Source organism: Oryctolagus cuniculus, chromosome 7 (assembly GCF_964237555.1).
Source record: "Oryctolagus cuniculus chromosome 7, mOryCun1.1, whole genome shotgun sequence".
NCBI classification, from domain to species: domain Eukaryota; kingdom Metazoa; phylum Chordata; class Mammalia; order Lagomorpha; family Leporidae; genus Oryctolagus; species Oryctolagus cuniculus.
Window position 1 is genome coordinate 78,434,881 of NC_091438.1, and position 20,153 is coordinate 78,455,033.

General features: G+C 39.4%; 1 protein-coding gene across 6 annotated transcripts in view; it reads right to left on the reverse strand.

The window, feature by feature from the left end:
• Window positions 1-20,153, reverse strand: part of BTBD8 (BTB domain containing 8) — a 114,157-nt gene that overhangs the window by 25,307 nt on the left and 68,697 nt on the right. For all 6 annotated transcript variants that reach the window (XM_008264890.4, XM_070078046.1, XM_070078044.1 and 3 more), the window contains 4 exons: window positions 9,120-9,302; window positions 7,865-8,002; window positions 6,788-6,917; window positions 3,945-4,006 (listed from right to left, as the gene is read on the reverse strand). In XM_008264890.4, the coding sequence (XP_008263112.2) occupies window positions 3,945-4,006; window positions 6,788-6,917; window positions 7,865-8,002; window positions 9,120-9,302 (513 nt within the window). The remainder of the gene's footprint in view (window positions 1-3,944; window positions 4,007-6,787; window positions 6,918-7,864; window positions 8,003-9,119; window positions 9,303-20,153) is intronic.

A 20,153-nucleotide genomic window follows, 5' to 3' on the forward strand; every position in this document is an offset into this window, starting at 1 on the left:
AGTAGGCTAAGCCTCCACCTCCGGTGCCAGCATCCCATATGGTCACTGGTTCATGTCTTGACTGCTTTTCCTCTTCTGATCCAGCTCTCTATTAATGGCCTAGGAAAACAGCAGAAAATGGTCCAAGTGCTTGGACCCCTGCATCCATGTGTGAGACCCAGAAGAAGCTCCTGGGTTCAGATTGGCCCAGCTCTGGCCCTTGCAGCCATTTGGGGAGTGAACCAGCAGATGGAAGACCTCTCTCTCTGCCTCTTCCTCTCTTTGTCTATAACTCTACCTCTCAAATAAATAAATCTTTAAAATTTTTTTTTAATCATAGAAGAATTTAAATATAATCAGAAGAAGACAGAACAGTATCATGACTGCCCCTGTAACTAACACTTGGCTTTAACAATGATTAATTCATGGCCAATTCATAAATACCTATCCCCATTTTATTATGAAGCAAATCCCAGATACTACATATTTTATCCATAAGTGTTTTAGTTTTGCACTCTTAACCTTTTTTAGGTTGGCATTATCTGATTAACTTTTCTCTCCTTTTCTACCTTGTAAAGATTTCATCTCTCTTTGGAAAACACATTTATTCATCCCACATTTATTGGGCATCGAGTATACATCAAATAACTGCATGTAAATTGCTTCACCTAATTTTCACAATAATCTTGCTGGGTTTTATTACTCCATTTCATATATAAGCAAAGTAAGACAGGAATGTCACAAGTAATAAATATGAAGTCAAAATTGGAACTCATCCAGCTTCATATCCAGCACCTATTTTAGGACAACACTGCCTTTGGAGGGAAACTTACTGCCCTGTTTCCTTCTTGTTGTTACCAGAAAAACCCCTTAGACGCCGTTAAAATCAGGAAGATATAAATCAATGAGACTCTGTTCTGTTTGTCTGTAAGGCAAGGGAGGAGGAAAAGTCTTGTTGACAAGGAAAGCCAAGTAGGCTGCTTCCTGGGGGCATTAAAAAAAATCACAGAGGTAACAGGGAACCAGCAGCTAGAAAAGTGTCCTAGACCATTTCCTAGAGTGGTTTCTGCAGAACTGTGTGATTTGCTTAGAAGGAGTTGAAGGGAAGCCTTGTGGTGTTCCATAGTAATCTGACGGGGGAAATTCCTGGTAAAATGGAATTCAAAGTGTTCTTCCCTATAGTGTTTCTCAGCACTGCCATTTTTTTTTTTTTTTTTTTTTTTTTAGATTTATTTATTTGAAAGGCAAAACATCAAAAACAGAGACTGGAAGAGAGAGATATCTTCCATCTGCTGGTTCACCTCCCCAGATGGCCACAACAGCCAGGGCTGGGGCAGGCCAAAGCCAGGAGCAACAAGTCCATCTGAGTCTGGCAACTCCATCTGGATGGCAGGGACCCAAGCAGTTGGGCCACAGTCCGCTGCCTTCCCAGGTGCATTAGCAAGGACTGGATAGGAAGCAGAGTAGCCTGGATTCAAACCAGCACCTGGATACGGGATGCTGCTGATGCAAGTGGGGCTTACCTACTGAATCACAACACTAGCTCCTCTATTAAGTTATAATGTGCATCCTCAGTGTAGCCCTTTGTTTTTTAGTTTATAAACATTTATTTAATTTTTAATTTTTTAATACAGAACATACATGGAACAAAGGAGTAATAGATTATGATAAGTAAGAAAGACAAAAGGGAAAGATGTCCTTCCTTCCTTTTCTTTCCCTTCCTTCCTCCCTCTCTCCTTCTCTCTCCCTTCCTCTCTCTCTCTCTCTCTTTCTGACTTATTTATTTATTTATTTATTTGAAAGAGATCTTCCATCTGCTGGTTCACTCCCCCAAATGGCCACAATGAACAGGGCTGGGCCAGGCTGAAGCCAGGAGCTTCATCCAGGTCTCCCACATGGGTACAGGGGTCCAAGCTATCTTCCCCTCCTTTCCTAGGCACATTAGCAGGGAGTTGGATCAGAAGTGGAGCAGCTGGGACTCAAACTGGCACTCATATAGGATGCAGGCACCGCAGATGGTGGCTTAATTGCTAAACCAGAATGTCAGCCCCATCAGGATACCTTAAGAGACATGCCTGTCATGTCTGAGTGCCTGGGTTTTGTTCCAAGCTCCGGACTCCAGCTTCCTGCTAATGCAGACCCAGGGAGCCAGTGGTGATAGCTCACGTGGTTGGGTTCTTAAACTCATGTGAGAAATCTGGATTGTGTTCTCAGCTCTTGGTTTTGAGACTGGCAATTGCTGTCATTTGGGGAATGAACTAGCAGATGGTGAGGTGGGGTGTGTGGAGCTCTGTCTGCATCTCTCTCTTTCTACCTATCAAATTAAAAAAATTTAAAGAGGAGCTGTGATGTGTAGCAATTTTCCCAACTTAGTTGGTGCTAGACGTTCTTAGGTGGGGCTGGCAGCTATAGGCATTTTGGGAGTGATCCAGCAGATGGTGGGGTGGGAGATGGAGAGCGCTCACTTGCTCGCTCTCTCTCTGCCTCACAAATTAGAAAAAAAAAAAAATTCTAAGAGGGAGCTCGATATGTAGCAGTTCTCAAACTTGGTGCTAGATGTTCTTAGATGGGGCATGTGATGGTGTTAGGATATTGTGAAACACACAATCCTAGGAGGTATCTATAGCAAGAAGCTCCAGCATCCCAGTTTCTCACCCAAAACGTTCAGAGCTTGACTCCCTACCCCTAGCTATGCAAGCTCTTGGTTATGGCTTGGAGCTGTATTAATTGCTAGCCACTGACTGATGAGGATGAAAAGAGGATTCTCTATTTTGTTCTGCGCAGGCAATATGTTCTTTGCATTCCAAACTAAAACTCTCAATATACGACTCCATAACACTGTAATACAGTAGTTGGTGTAATTTGGTACTTAAATATATGATTGAAGAAGTGAACATCTTGTATTTTAGGATATAATGAACAAATACCTTTGTGTATGTATGTGAAGTAAAAAAAAAAAAAGCAAAACCAAAGAGCTATCATTTTAATCATTTCTGAGTACATAGTGTAGTAATGTTAACTAATGTTAACTAGTAATGTTGTATAGCTGACCTCTAAAACTTTTTCATCTTGCAAAACTGAGTCCATACCCATACACAACTCCTCTTCTCATCCCCTCACCCTCAACTTCCTCCCCTGCACTCCCTGGCAACCCCCATTCTTTCTATTTCTGAGAGTCTGACAACTTTAGATACCTCATATAAGTAAAAAAGTAAATTTCAAAGTAAAATAATTGTATTTTTGCTATTAATTAGTTTTTTCACACTGAAAATATACTTTGTGAATTAAAATCTTAGAGAAAACTGGAACTCAAACTTCCTTTTTTAAGAAGTAGGTTAATTAGAAAGATATTGAATTAGGTCTAAAATTCCGGACAATTTCTGTCCTACTGGAATAGCTCTAATATATTAGTTGCCAAAAAGGTTTTCAAGGAAATGAAAAAGGGAAACAATTCCTATGCCAGCTGTGTATCAGAAATTTACTAAATACTCACTTGATCTTAAAAAGGCTCAAAGTTATTTCCATTAAGAAATAGTTTTGGGGCCAGTGCTGTGGCGTAGCAGGTAAAGCTGCCACCTGAAGTGCCAGTATCCCATATGGGCACCGGTTCGAGTTCCAGCTGCTCCACTTCCAATCCAACTCTCTGCTATGGCCTGGGAAAGCAGTAGAAGATGGCCCAAGTCCTTGGGCTCCTGCACCCATGTGGGAGACCCAGAGGAAGCTCCTGGCTCTTGGTTTTGGATCAGCCATTTGGGGAGTGAAACCTTGGATGGAAGACCTCTCTCTGTCTCTTCCTCTACCTCTGCCTCTCTGTAACTATGCCTTTCAAATAAATAAATAAATCTTTAAAAAAAAGTTTTAATAATGAATTAATAGATTTTAAAGAATTATTCAGAAATATAAAAGAGTAAAATTCAAGTTATTTGGTATTTTTCCATTTAATCTATAGAATTTAGAGAGCTTACCTGAGAGCTACTGAATATAGGCTTTTTGCCAAGTCTTCGATCATCACCTTTGTCAAATGCAGCTGTAGAAAGAAATAGCAGTTTGTTTTTACAGGAAGCATTATTATTAACATAGAAATAAAGGCAACAGCATACTAGCAGAAAACGGTTATATTTTGATGGAAATTAAAAAAAACTGAAACCAATGTAGCACACAAAAATACTCCCAATTCTATTTTATATCTTTTTATTAAAAACCTAATTTTCAATATTATTTTCCGGGCCATGAGATTTTTTAAAATTAATTTTAAAAAATTAATTTTAAAATTAAAAAAATAATTTTGTAAAATTAATAAATAGGAAATGCACAATCTCACAGAGAAGATTGCTGCATTTACAAAAAAGCCAAAATTTTCTCAAGTTGTAAAATTTTGAGTAACTGGGTTTAAGTTTTCCATTTTCAAAAAAAAATATGGAGTATGGCAAATGTGATATTTTATAAATTATTAGATGTAAGAAAATATTTTTTTTTTTTTTTTTTTTTTTTTTTTGTATTTTTGACAGGCAGAGTGGACAGTGAGAGAGAGAGACAGAGAGAGAAAGGTCTTCCTTTGCCGTTGGTTCACCCTCCAATGGCCGCCGCTGCAGCCGGCGCACCGCGCTGATCCGATGGCAGGAGCCAGGATCCAGGTGCTTTTTCCTGGTCTCCCATGGGGTGCAGAGCCCAAGCACCTGGGCCATCCTCCACTGCACTCCCTGGCCATAGCAGAGAGCTGGCCTGGAAGAGGGGCAACCGGGACAGAATCCGGCGCCCCAACCGGGACTAGAACCCGGTGTGCCGGCGCCGCAAGGTGGAGGATTAACCTATTGAGCCACGGCGCCGGCTCAGATGTAAGAAAATATTTATCCTAAGATATAAAAGTACACTGTTGAAATTAAAATATAAAAGTACACTGTTGAAATATTTTTTGGTTTTGAAGTATATCAGGAGGAAGGAGGAAAGATATGAAAATAAGGTTCTGTTGAAAATAAAACAAGAAACCTCAAACTCATCATTCTTTTTAGAATGAAATAAAAATTCATTTCATAAGTTAATTTTATATGAGAATTATTGAGGAGCTCATATTTTAATCTTAAGAATTAGAATGATGGGAAATATATAAGAATAATGGAATAAGGACTAAAATTATAGTTTAACTAATGTATTGCTTTCTTTTGAAGGTTACAGGGCTTTAAGATATATTTTGAAGAAATATACAGAAACTATAAAGATTATTCAATGTTTGTCAAGTCAGCTAGTAGAAAACAGATTACATTATCTGTAAGTCTACCATGCGCCTCCCACAGCCTCTATTCTATTAGATATGTGCTATAAGACAAAGCAAGAACCTGGAAATGGCATTATAGGAACTAACTGCGAGTAAGCAAGTGACTGCACACTACTACATGGGAAGACACTCATAAGAGATTTTCTCCAAAATGTCAGTAACTCAGCCAGAACATAAGAAATGTTATAACAGAGACAACCCAGATCCATTCCTTTATTTGGGTTCCCAAATGCAGTAATTATAGGACTCATTACAATTCAACATATTTAAGATTTAAAAAAAAATTATCACACTAATGAAATGTAACATAATGAAAAGTTTTTTGATAATTAGTTGGATTATCAGTGACATTTTATTTACATATGTGAACATATGTATATTATATTTTTAATTAGCACTGTGAAAAATTAAAGAATGCTGTTTGAAGAGCTCAACTATGAGATCCTCTGAAACAGAGAAAAAACAAAGTTTGCTTTCACAGAAGAGTTGAAGGACATCTACTCATGGAGTACTGATCATGTTTCTTCACATTTATATAGATTTTGTAGCAAAAATAAACTACCGTTCTGAAAATCAGCATAGAAATAGTCACAAAGAAAAAGACACCCATTTCTAAAGACCTTCTTTTCATGAATTTTCTTGTTTAGAAAATGGAATTCCTTTGAAAAGTGCTCTTCAGATCACATTTAGCTATACCATCATATTATGCTTAAAACACGAGACAGTGCAGTCACATTTTGACTATTTCACTAAAGAACTGAACATATCTATGCATTATCAAGAATATACCTCATCATATTTGGCTCCCGTGTTCTATAGCACAAAATGTTTGCTTCATAAAATGTAATCTCTCAAAATATTTTTGAAAGTATACTTGCTGAATATGCCAGTATTTTTTCTAAGTACCTGCTTTAACCCCAAAATAGGCATGAAGCCATTTTTAATTCCACACCCTCAAAATTTTATTTTAATATTTTTGAAACAAACAGGCATTCAGGGCAATACACATCTTTTGTTTATGCTAATGTTCCAAGTGGTACCTATTAAATATGTCCGAGAGCACGGTGCGGCTCCTGAGGGACGCTCCGCAGCCGCACACAACACATCACTGGATCAATCAATTGTAAAATAAGCCTTCTAATCTAGGCAACACCACAAGAAAGCATATCTTATGGAAAAGCACTATGGCAAATATATTTTAAGTGGGAAGAGAAAGTATGTTTGGTAGATTACATTTTCATATCCTCCGAATTTCTTCAAAAGAATGCTTTTAAGCAAATTTGTCTGGAATATTGTTGCTAACATACAGTGGGATTAAAAATTAACATATAAAAAGGAAGTGAGTTTCATTTTCTAAGAACTGAAAAAAAGCATGATTGTTAAAACTGCTTAAACATACTACCACAGTTTGACTTACCACTCTATTATCAAGCTGAAGCATACAAATGTTAATCTTACCACTTACTAGAATGCCCTCAAAATAATCTGCTGTCACAAAGATCATAAAAATCAAAAAAACCCTCAAGGTTAACATACCTGCTTGGATTTTCTCTTGATCATCTGTGCTCATCAGCTTCCAGCCCTCTGTGTGACGAACAGCATAGAAAGACTGAACCTGGAAGATCCACAGCTTATCACGCAGAGCTTGGATCTTGCACGTAAAACCCTGTGTTCAAGCAACAAATCAGCAGCTGGTGAGAGCCACATTGTCATAGCAACCAGTCATTATTCCTTTCCGAATCTACTTACTCCTAAGCTAGATCAATGATGTCATCACCTAGATTTTTAAGATCGTTGGTACATGTAATTTACAAAGGCTTACTCAGTAACAACAGAATTTTATGATGAACATGAAGCTAAATCTTATCCTTGCAAATAAACATTATTTTAAAATACCAATGGTCTTTACATGGATACCTTCCACAGTGTTTTCAAATCAGCTATGACATTACAAGGTCAAATACTCTAAACAACAGTAATAAATATGCTGAAATGTTATTATCATTAATGTTGAATACAAATGATAATAATTTGTAATTAGCTTATTAATTACCATTGGTTAACTGCACCTAAAAGATTTATATTGTAATTTTTCTTTTTTCCAATGTCATTTTAAAAATATGATTTTAGAAAAGAAAAAAGAATTAAAATAAATTACGAAAATAAAAGATACTGACGATTGAAAACTCTAAAATATACATTTTTATATTCAGAAAGTTAAATGTGGTGACTAGGAAGAAATATTAGAGGTATGCTATGCCAAATAATATTGCTAAGTATCAAACTATGCTTAAAATTAACCAAACTACCAAATTCTTTAAAAAACTTCTTTTAATTTTTAGTGTCTAACAGATTCAATATAATTTGTAGATACAATTCTAAGAATATAATGATACTTCCTTCCTTTCTTCCCTCCAAACCTCCCCCTTCTCTGTCAAATTCTAAACTTTTATAACAAATACAATTGGAGGTAAATGGAATTCGAAAAATCTTGTATTGTAAAATATTCCAAACATACACATAATCAAGCGCCAGCTTCATAGATGCAGACATATGAAACATTTTAAGGTTAAGATATTACATTATTTTAATGACTGTTATTACATTCAGTACCATTTCTTTTGTACTATCCGAACTCAGTAATGTGTCCAGGGCCATGAGGAGAGAGCAGCTGTTTTCAGTGGTAATGTTTTCTTCAATTGCTTTTAAAATTTTGTCCAACAGATCATATGTACTGCTCATTGCTTGTGACTATAAAACACAGAAACTGGTATTTAATGGGAAACCATGTAAAATAAATAAATGTGAAAGTCTGTTCTAACAGTAGAATAAGCTGTATGAAGTCAACTGGAAATCATATCTGCTCTTTTCCTTTGTTAAAAAAATCTGCACATATACACATATATGAGGGAACTTCAGAAAGTTTAAGGAAAATGGAAATAAAACATAAGTGTATTTTTATGCAAAAATGTTTAAATCTATGAATAGTTTTTTCATAATGTACTTTCCAAAAACTTTTTGAAGATTCCTTCTTTACATGTATTTATACACATTAAGAGTTAACATGCGGCCGGCGCCGCGGCTCACTAGGCTAATCCTCCACCTAGCGGCGCCGGCACACCGGGTTCTAGTCCCGGTCGGGGCGCAGGATTCTGTCCTGGTTGCCCCTCTTCCAGGTCAGCCCTCTGCTGTGGCCAAGGAGTGCAGTGGAGGATGGCCCAGGTGCTTGGGCCCTGCACCCCATGGGAGACCAGGAAAAGCACCTGGCTCCTGGCTCCTGCCATCGGATCAGCGCGGTGCGCCGGCCGCAGCACGCCGGCCACGGCGGCCATTGGAGGGTGAACCAACGGCAAAGGAAGACCTTTCTCTCTGTCTCTCTCTCTCACTGTCCACTCTGCCTGTCAAAAAAAAAAAAAAAAAAAAAAAAAGAGTTAACATGCCCTAAAAACAGAACCTAAAAATAAGCATTACTATCTCTTTTTTTCAATGATTATTTTAGAGGAAGTAGCTCCCCAGTAAGATTGGAAATTTAGCATGGACTATAATGGTATTGCTGACCAAAACAACAGCATTATGACTTTGGTTTCTAGAATGTGACTATGCTGACTGAAGGCTACAGTTGGCCAGAGTTACACTGTGCCTTGCCAGAACACTCAAACCTGTCCCTCCTTGCCTTCATTCCCTTGTGAGCCAAAAATCCTGTCCATCAGTGCTCTAAATCCTATGCAAACATGCCATCTGCTAAGGAATTTACTTAAATCATACTAATTTAATCAAAGGCAGCCTGCATTTTAAAAAATTCTTATGTAATTAAAATCAGAACACAAAGATGGGGCTAAATATAGGATATAATTTTGAGACATAGTACCTGTAAGAGAAGAGCAAAATTTTCACTTTGAATAATCTTGGAGAAGTTTTTTACAATAAACTCAATACATTCCTCTTGGAGCTGAGATGCCATAGTCAATGCTGCTTCTGTCCACTTCACTCTGGGCAAACTGATGACAAGCCTGTCACTTTCCATCAGAAGAAAAGCAGCATTCTTATCATTCTTAGAATTTAAAAAATATTGGAAAAAAGTTAGATAGTATTATTCCTCAGAAAATAACTTTCTAATAAAACATGGTTCTTTTGTGATATTACCTGCAAAAAACAATATGGCAGGTAGCTAATGTATTTGTAATTTATTTTATTTACAATATTCATTCATTCATTCATTCATAATTATCCAAAAGACCCAACTTTGAGCTGAGATAGACCCACCTTTAAAAGGCAGCTAAGGGCCGGCGCCTCAGCTCACTAGGCTAATCCTCCGCCTAGCGGCGCCGGCACACCAAGTTCTAGTCTCAGTTGGGGCGCCGGATTCTGTCCAGGTTGCCCCTCTTCCAGGCCAGCTCTCTGCTGTGGCCAAGGAGTGTAGTGGAGGATGGCCCAGGTGCTTGGGCCCTGCACCCCATGGGAGACCAGGAAAAGCACCTGGCTCCTGGCTCCTGCCATCGGATCAGCGCGGTGCGCCGGCCGCAGCGCGCCGGCCGCGGCGGCCGTTGGAGGGTGAACCAACGGCAAAAGGAAGACCTTTCCCTCTGTCTCTCTCTCTCACTGTCCACTCTGCCTGTCAAAAAAAAAAAAAAAAAAAAAAAAAAAGGCAGCTAAAACAAACCTGAGAGCAATTTATAACTACCAAGAAAAACTTTACTACTCTGAGATTATCAATACTTATTGGTTGACTGATGCTGTGGCATAGTGGGTGAAGCTGCCACCTGCAGTGCTGGCATCCCATATGGGCGCCGGTTCCAGTCCCGGCTGCTCCACTTCTGATTCAGTCTCTGCTATGGCCTGGGAAAGCAGTAGAAGATGGCCCAAGTCTTTGGGCCCCTCCACCTGCATGGGAGACTCAGAGGAAGCTCCTGGCTCCTGGCTTTGGATCAGCACAGCTCCGGACGTTGGGGCCAATTGGGGAGTGAACCAGCAGATGGAATACCTCTCTTTCTGCCTCTCCTTCTCTTCCAAATAAATAAATAAATAAATCTTTAAAAAATACTTATTGGCTATAAAATACATGTTATTGGGGTGGGTGTTTGGCCTACTGGGTAAGCCACTGGTTAGGACATCCATGCCCCACATTGGAGTGTCTGGGTTCAATTTCTGGCTCTGGATCCTGATTCTAGCTTCTTGTTTATGCAGATTGTGGGAGGCAGCAGTGATGGCTTACATAGTTTAGTCCTGCAACCTATGTGGGACACTTGGATTCGGTTCCTGGCCCCTGGCTTGGACACCACCCCCCCAGCCCTGCTGTAGCTGTTGTGGTTATTTGGGGAGTGAAACAGCAGGTGAGAATTTTCTCTCTCTCAAATAAATTTTTTATAAACAAAAAAATACAGGGCCGGCATTGTGGTGTAGTGGGTAAAGCTGCTGCCTGCAATGCTGGTGTCCCATATGGGCTCTGGTTCAAGTCTTGGCTACTCTACTTCAGATACTGGGAAAGCACCAGAAGACTGCTCTAGTCCTTGGGCCTCTGTTCCCACATGGGATAAGCTCCTGGCTCCTGGCTTCAGTCTGACCCAGCCCTGGCCACTGAGATCATTTGGGGAGTGAATCAGTGGATAAAAGATTTCTCTGCTTTTTCCTTCTCTCACTCTGTAACTCTGCCTTTCAAATAAATAAAATACTACTTATAAAAATGGAAAAATGTGTGGTCCTTGTTGAAAATTTAGAAAGGCTAAAAATTACTTATAATCCCCAATGATTTTCCTCCTCTTCTCTAAGTAGGTAAGACTCTACTTTTTAGAAGAGTATTTTATAAAATTAATTATTCATTTTTATGGCACAGGAAAAAATGTTTACAAATATTGATCTCTTTGAAAAATGGGATGACAATTCACAAATACTGTGTGCTCCAAGGTAAAGGAAAATTGTCAATTCATATTTGATTTCTAGTTCTTAAAACAATGCTTAGTAAGTAACTGGTTACTGAATAAAGAATTACCCAATAGGCTGCAGTGGACTGAAAAGCATGGCTACAAAGTTTCGCAGCCCCATCCATTAAGGTAGCATCTATTTCCTCTTCAGGCCTTGAGTCTGGACTGGCTTTTTCACTTGCTTTAGCCAACAGTGGTGAAATGCAAGATGCAGAGCCTGCCTCAAGAGGCCCTGCAGCTTCTCTCTCCTCTTGGGATGCTGGGACCACTCTAGCCATAAAGAAGCCCGATAAGAAAAGGCCAAGTGGAGGTTCAGCCTCCAACTGGCAGCTAGGTGAATTCAGTCATGGAAGTTAGTTCAGGCACAAGAACCACAGTCAACCCAAGAATTGTGAGAAACAATTACAGTTTTCAGTCACTTAGCTCTGGGGTGATTTGTTTCATAGCAATACATAATGGATCAATCTGGAAATGACAGACTGAAAAACTAAACACGGACAGCACTGTGTGGACTTCACTCACTGTATCATTCAGCTCTCAATAAAGGCACTCTATTTTCCCTACACCTACATTAAAATGTTTATACATGCTATCAGAGAACCTAGTCTTTTTCTTTCAAGCACTTAATTCACTTGTAATTTTGCAAACAAGAACACAACCATTTTAATAATACCTCGCCCTCTCACTAAACTATAAGTTCAATAAGTGTGAGTCCACGCCTGCTTTTACTTACTAGTTTTGCGTAACATAGCAATGGATCACAGCAGACACTAAAATATTTGTTGATATCTTAACATGACCAAAGGTTGAGATTTTATGAGGGTCTCAAAAAGTTCATGGAAAGTGGAATGAAGAACTAAGTGCATTTTGGTGCAAAAGTTTTGAAATCCATGCATAGCTTTTTCATGATACATATTTTTCATGAACTTTTTGAAGACATATATATATAACTTTCTAATATAAGTTTAATCCTTGAACATCAAAACTTAAATATTTTATACATTTAGCAAGATTTATTTTTTATTTATTTATTTTTTATTATTTGACAGGTAGAGTTACAGACAATGAGAGAGAGAGACAGAGAGAAAGGTCTTCCTTCCGTTGGTTCACTCCCTAAATGGCCGCTACAGCCAGCGCTGTGCTGATCCGAAGCCAGGAGCCAGGTGCTTCTTCCTGGTCTCCCATGCGGGTGCAGGGCCCAAGCACTTGGGCCATCCTCCACTGCCCTCCCGGGCCACAGCAGAGAGCTGGACTGGAAGAAAAGCAGCTGGGACTAGTACCCGGCGCCCATATGGTATGCCGGCGCCATAGGCTGAGGGTTAATCAAGTGAGCCACAGTGCCAGCCCCCCATTTAGCAAGATTTTAAAATGTATTACAGACTTCCATTTCTTTGAGTAAAAAAAAGTCATAATTTTCCATAATTCAAGTCTTTTTTCCCTTAGTACCATTATCTTTTCCTCCGCTGGTGATTCCCTGAGCAACTGTACAATTACTAAGAGCTTTAGGCAATATTCCCAATTTACTGTAAGTACTGTAAGTACTGCTCTGCTAGTAGAGCCAACTATAAAGTATTTCAAATAAATTTGGCGGGTATCTACAAAGTGTTTACTATATACATAATGTTATGTATTTTTCACAGTAATTTTTTAAACAATACAGATATGGAGTCTAGTAGTTATAATTTAGCTTGGAATCTATTAGAAAATTAAAATATAGACACAGGTAAATCATAACATAGATGACACATGATCTTATTCCATACTGACATGAATATATTTTAGACATTAAGTGTGAGAGTATTTTGAGGTTCAAAGAAAAAAATGTGATAGTTCTAGACGAAATACAACATTGTAATTGAGTAGTTAACATAATCACATGATTCAAAATTCAAAAACAAAAGGCATGATTAGAAAAAGTTTTTCTTTCCTTTTCATCCCCATACTACTCATTTTATAACCAATACTATCTTCTCTCTTTCCAAATTATTTTCTGTATATAGTTATGTGCTATATGTCACAGTGCACTGCCATATAAGAGTGCTCCCATAGGTCAGAATGGAACTAGAAGAGTTCCAGGTGAAGAGGCAAGAGAAAAGACAACCACAGGAAGAGACAGAGAAGAACCTCCAAGAAAATTCACAAAAAAGGGTTAAGTAGAAGCTTTTGCAATTTCTTTAAAAAGTCTGAAAATGAACTCTTTTGTTTTTAAAGAATTATTAATTTATCTGAAATGTAGAGTTACAGACAGAAAGAGGGAAAGATAGAGAAGTCTTCCATTTGCTGGTTCACTTCCCAAATGGCCACAATGGCCAGAGCTGGGCCCATCTGAAGCCAGGAGCTTCTTCCTGGTCTCCCAAGTGGGTGCAGAGGCCCAAGCACTTGGGCCATCCTTTGCTACTTTCCCAGGCCATTAGTGGGGAGCTGAATGGGAAGTGGAGCAGCTGGGACTCAAACTGGTGCCAGTATGGGATGCCGGCTCCTCAGGCAGAGGCTTAAACTACGCCACAGCACTGGCCTTGACAATGAACTTTTAACACCAAAAGTTTTCATTAATAAAGTGAAATGTCCATCTTGTATTATCAGTTTACAAGCATATCTATGATGTAAAAAAAGAAACAAACCAAGCAATAAAACATGGAAATACTTATGAAGATAGTAACATTTCCTCAAGAAGAGCCTCATGCAGATACTTCAGGAGGTGTTCAGAAGAAGGCATTGTTTCCAAATGAGATAAGGGCTCCATGTGTGCCACTGTTCCTGAGGATCTCCCAATGGCACAGATATGCAGGCACAAGACAGTGACGTTGATGATTCCGATCCTGTATAGGGCTAGGCTAATATGTATGCTGGTCTTGAACAAAAAATGTTTCTAAACACCAAAAATATAAAATGCTTACAAAATAAAGATACACAGAAAGACAATGTTTTTGAGAGGCAGAGAGAAAGAGAGTGAATGAGCTAGCTCTCAGCTGCTAGTTCACTTCCCAAATGCCCAAAACAGCTGGGAATGAATGGGTGGGAGCTGGAGCTGGAGCCAGGAACTCAATCCAGGCCTCACACATGAGTGGCAGGAACTCAATTTCTTGAGCTATCAATTTTGCCTCTCAGGTCTGCATTATTAGGAAGCTGGAATTGGATGCCAGGTCTCAAATCTAGGCATTTCAATATGGGACATGGGCATCTCAACCATTAGAAAAACAGCTGCACCAGAAAATATTTTTGTGTACTATACAATGTGCTTGTGTTTTAAGCTAAGTATTACTATAAAATAGTAAAGAAAATTTATAAGGTAAAACATTACAGTAATCTAAAGTTAATTTATTTTGAAGAAAGAAAAACATTTTAAAAATTAATCTTTTTTAAAAAGAAAAGTATTGATCACCTGGCCCCTAATAAAAAAAAGTATTTTAAAATAAATTTAGGGTAGCCAAAGTGTTCAATGTTTATGAAGTCTCCAGTGGTATACAGTAATGTTTTAGACCTTCATATTCACCCGCTACCCACTCATTGTCTCATTCACAGCAACTTGTAGTCCTGTAAGGGCCAATCATGGTAAACTCCTTTACGGGTATAGCCTTTTACATTTATCATACTGTATCTTTACTGTACCACTTCTGTTGAGATATGCTTAAATATACAAATACTTACCATTGTGTTACAACTGCCTATTACCTTCAGTACAGGCTTACAGCCTAGAAGCAAAAGGCTGCACCATAGAGCCTTAAGTGTGCAGTAGGTTATCCCATCTAGCTCTGTGTAAGCACATTCTCGTGTGGTTTGTAAAACACCATGATCTGATCTTCACAATGTGTCCCTGTTTTGTTTTGTTTTTTTTTTTTTTGTTTGTTTGTTTGTTTTGTTTTTTTAACAGGTAGAGTGGACAGTGAGAGAGAGAGAGAGAGAGAGAGAGAGAGAAAGGTCTTCCTTTTGCCATGGGTTCACCCTCCAATGGCCGCCGCGGCCGGGGCACTACGGCTGGCGCACCGCGCCTATCCGAAGCCAGGAGCCAGGTGCTTCTCCAAGCACTTGGGCCATCCTCCACTGCACTCCCTGGCCACAGCAGAGAGCTGGCCTGGAAGAGGGGCAACCGGGAAAGAATCTGGCGCCCCAACCGGGACTAGAACCTGGTGTGCCGGCGCCGCTAGGCGGAGGATTAGCCTAGTGAGCCGCGGCGCCGGCTCCCTGTTGTTAAATGATGTTTGGTTGTATATGTATTTTTCTCCTTATTTAATCAAATGGGGCATTAATATGCATGGTTTTCTATACATTGGCTTTTACACTTAGTATCTATCTTGAATATTTTTAAGTCCATAAAGTGTAAAAACTTTTATTGTTTAAATAGCTATGTAGTAGCCCATAATCTAGATATCCCATAAGTCATTTAACCAGTCATCTATAGCTATTTACATGGTTTCCAATATTTTGTTATTATAATGTTTCCGTATTTTCCATATATAACATTATTTCACAATATACGAATATAGCTACAGGACACATTCCTAGAAGTAGAACTGTTGAGTCAATACTACCTGGGATCTGCATAAAGACTGAGCCTGAGAAATAGGCTGGTATGCAGATGCCTCATTTGGGGAAGTGATCCCAACAGGCCCTGAGGAGAATGAAACACGGAAGGAGGAAAAGCCAATATAAAGGTGTGTTTTCTAACTCCCTGCAACCCAAAATGTGATCCGTGGCACCAGACAGAGCTCCTCCCTTGACTTACTGAATTAGAATCTGCATTTAAACATGATCCCTAAAGGTTTTCTGTGTGAATTATAATTTGGAAAGCACGGATAGAACATTAACTATTGTAGGCAACTAGGGTTCAATATTTTGGGTGGGCATTTGAAGGGGCATCAAGGATATACTTTGAATTAACCACTCAAGGAACAAAACTTGGAAACAGTTGCACCAGCTGTTCCCATCTCCCATTTGTCAAGGCTTGCTGCCTGGGGTGTTAATTCCCTTTCATTAGCAGTTTACACAGATCAGAACTGCTGAGCTGCCGGTAACCCTTGTGGAGCAGCAGTGAAGGCTAGGATGGAAAGTGACGAGAGAGATGTGTGGTGTGGCTGAGAAAAAGTGCTGTCAGATCACACCTAGGTGAGGCTAGATGCTGCAGAAATGGCTGGAGTACACACACCAGGGGCTTCCAAAACACTGCCAACATACAGTCAATATGAGCACTGTGTTTCTCAAATGGTAGATTCTTCCCTAGCAACCTACAGCCACACACTTAAGTGGTTCACAATCAGCACTAGAAAACAAAATGAAGGAAAAAAGGGGAGGGAGAGAGAAACAGAAAACACCAGTACATCATATATGATAAGGCTATGAGTTCTTTTGTGAAACTGGTGTTTCAGTTCTGTATGTGTTAGTGTATATGGCAGTTGTGGGCATTTGGGGAGTGGACCATGGATGAGAGTGCTCTCTGTCTCACTGCCTTTCAAATAAAATAAATAAAACTTTTAAAAAGAGAGAGACAGGCATGCTAAAAAAAAAAAAAGAAAAGAAAAAGAAAAAAAAAGTGACTGCTTGAGGAGAGATGACACCAGCAAAACGGCAGAATATGAAATCCTGAACCCTCCTTTACCCATGAATACATCAGTTCAACAATTAATGGGTGAATTCTCTGTGAGAAATCCAGAAAGTAGTTGAGAGGCTCGTACGCCTGGGCGAATGTAAAACCAGACATTTTAAAGCTGGAAGGGACACTGGAGACACTCGCTTACCAGAATCTTTACCTCTAGCATGCAGCCATATGGCTCTCAGCTTCTCCCCGGGGAGGGAGAGATGGATCATGCATAAAACATCATAACTTTTCTGGGGGCTTCCCAGAAGACTGGCTTCTGTCATACCAGACTAACTGGAATGCTGATGATGCCTGGCAAACTCTAGCTGGCTGAGGGAGAAAAGAGATGATGGTTTGGGCTGGCAATAACAATAGTCCCTCCTGCCAGCTCAACACAGAGCCAGTAGGTAAAAAAACTCTTGCTCCCAGATTCTCCCTGGGGATGGAAAGGGTTAGCCTGGATGTCCAATATACTAACTCAACTGGGGTATACCTGAAGAACTGGCTTTGTCTTGTGTGTATCAGACAACCCAGAATAAAATATCCTCCCAGGGGCCAGTGAGAATAAAGATGATGGTTTCGGCTGTGAGTCAGCATGGTCTCTCACCCTGGCTCAAAAAAAAGTGAATGGACCAAAAATTTCAGCTTTCTGTTCTCCCTGGGGAGAGAAAGAATTAGAACATGTGTCAAAATCCAACCTTTAATTGGAATTTCCCACAAGATGTGCTTCTGTCCTGCCTGTTTGGAGACCTGACATATGCTAGCTATTTGGGGGCTACTGAGAACAAAGATGGTAGATGAGGTATCATGAAACTAGTTACCACAGCCCCTTTCTCTGCATCAATGCAGAGCAGACAGGAAAAACCCCAAGCTTCATCTTCTCCTTGGGGAGAGAAGGAGTTGCAGAGTATCCAATGATCCAGTTTTTCCGTGAGGATCCCAAGGGATTGGCTTTCATCTTGCTTGGGTCACAGCACTAACAGGACATAGCATACTCCAGTTCTCTGGGAACCACCAAGAACAAAGAAAGTGGGTTGGACTAGCAAAAAGGTTGAGAACCTCCCACAATCTCTGGCTGGGCTGATTGGTAAAAGTCTTCTCCTAGATGAGGCTAGTGGAAGATGTGATTATTCTGTCTAATGTGTGGTCACTGGAAGTTAAGGAAAATGAAACAATAAAATACATTTCAAACAAAAAGAAGACAAACATCCAGAAACTGACCTAAATGTTATGGAGAAACATGATTTATCTGACAGAGAATTCAAAATAACCAACATAAAGATGCTCACCAAAGTCTGAAGAAAGCATGAAATAGTGATAATTTCAACAAAGAGATAGAAAACATTTAGAAGTACCAAACAGGATTGGGTATTTGGTGTAGTAGTTAAAATGTTGCTTGGGATGTATACATCCCATATTGGAATGACTGGGTTCAGGTCTTGGCTCTGATTACAATTCCAGCTTCCTGCTAATGTACACTCTTTGACAAAACAGATGACTTAAGTATTTGGGTCCCTGGCCACTTATATGAGAAACAAGATTAAGATCCAAGCTCCTGGATTTGGCCTGGCCCAGCCTGGGCTGAGCATATGGGGCCTAAACCATTTAGTGAAAGACTTCTCTGTCTGTCTCTGTCTCCTTGCCTTTCAAATAAAGAGAAAATAAATTAAAAGTTTAAGTACTAAACAGAAATCACAGAGCTGAAGAACACAACAGCAGACTAGATCAAACAGAAGAAAGGACCAGCAAATTTAAAGACAGGTCATTGGAAATTGCTCAATCAGAGCAGCAAAAAGAAATAAGAAATCTTAAGGGACAACATCAAGTAGACCAATACACTCAATACAGCAGTTCCAAAGGAAAAAAGACAGAACAAAGGTCATCGGGAAAGTTCTTTAAAGAAATAATGGCTGAGGCAGATGGAGCTGAAGCTCAGTGGATAAAGCTGCTGCCTACAATGCCAGCATCCCATATGAGCACTGGTTCAAGTCCTGGCTGCTCTACTTCAGATCCAGCTCCCTGCTAATGTGCCTGAGAAAGCAGTGGAGGATGGTCCAAATACTTGGGTCCCTGCACACATGTGGGAGACCTAGATGAAGCTCCTGGTTCTTGGCTTTGGCCTGGCCCAGACCTGGTTTTTGTGCCCATTTGGAGAGTGAACCAACAGATGGAAACTTGCTCACTCTTGCTCTTTCTGCCTCTCCCCGTTTCTCTCGTCTCTCTAACTCTGCCTTTCAAGTAAACAATTTTTTTTTTTTTTCAAAAAGAAATAACAGCTGAAAACACTCCAAATCTGGAGAAGGAAATGGACATTCTGATCCAGGTAGCCCAATGTACTCAAATAAGATGCCCCCAAGAATCGATACTGAGATTCATTATTATCAAGTAACCAAGTCAAAGATAAAAGAGAGTTTTGGAAGAAGTAAGAGAGAAAAGCTATTTGTCTCACACAAAGGAATGTTCATAATACTACCAGCAGGTTTTCCAGCAGGAATTTTGCAGGACAGAAGGAAGTACAATAATATATTCAAAGTGCTGAAAGACAAAAACTACCAACTAAAAAATTATACCTGGCAAAAACGTCCTCCAAAAGTGAAGGACAGGTACAGATTTTCTCAGGCAAACCAGTCAAGGGGACTCACCACCATGAGCAGACTGCCTTACAAGAATGCTACAGGCTTGAAACAACGTGAAACACAAACTAAGCAGCAACATGATAGCATTAGATAATACAAAACTCACTGGCAAAGGCAAATGTAAACATAAATAGATAGTTCCAACTTATAATGGTGCACCTTACAATTTTTCAGCTTCATTAGCGTGCAAAAGTAATATGCATTCAATAGAAATTGTGCTTCAAATTTTGAATTTTGATCTTTTCCTGGGCTACTGATATTTGCTACAATATTCTCTAGTGATACTGGGTAACAAGAGCAAGCCATAGCTCCCAGTCAGCCACACGATCATCAGAGGGAAACAACTAGGATGCTACAGTGCACTGTCTAGCTATGACATGATGTTCAGTGGGTTAGGTGTCTTAAAGGCATTTTTGGCTTAATAACATTTTTTGAAGATTTATTATTTATTTGAAAGTCAGGCTTACACAGAGAGAGGAAGATACAGGGTGAAGGGATCTTCCATCAAGTGGGAGCAAGGTTCTTTTTTAAAAAATCTTTTTTTATTAAATATTTCCAACATTTAAAGATTGTTGGCAGTGCATTTTTTCCTTCCTAAATCCATCTAGGATTTTCATATGGAGTTTTCTTTTAATTTTTTTAAATTTTATTTAAGGTATTCAAATTTCATGTATTTCATATATACAGATTTAGGAACACAGTTTTCCTTCCTACCCTATCCTCCCTCCCACCCTCGCTCCCAACTCTTCCTCTTCATTCATCTCCTATTCCCTCTC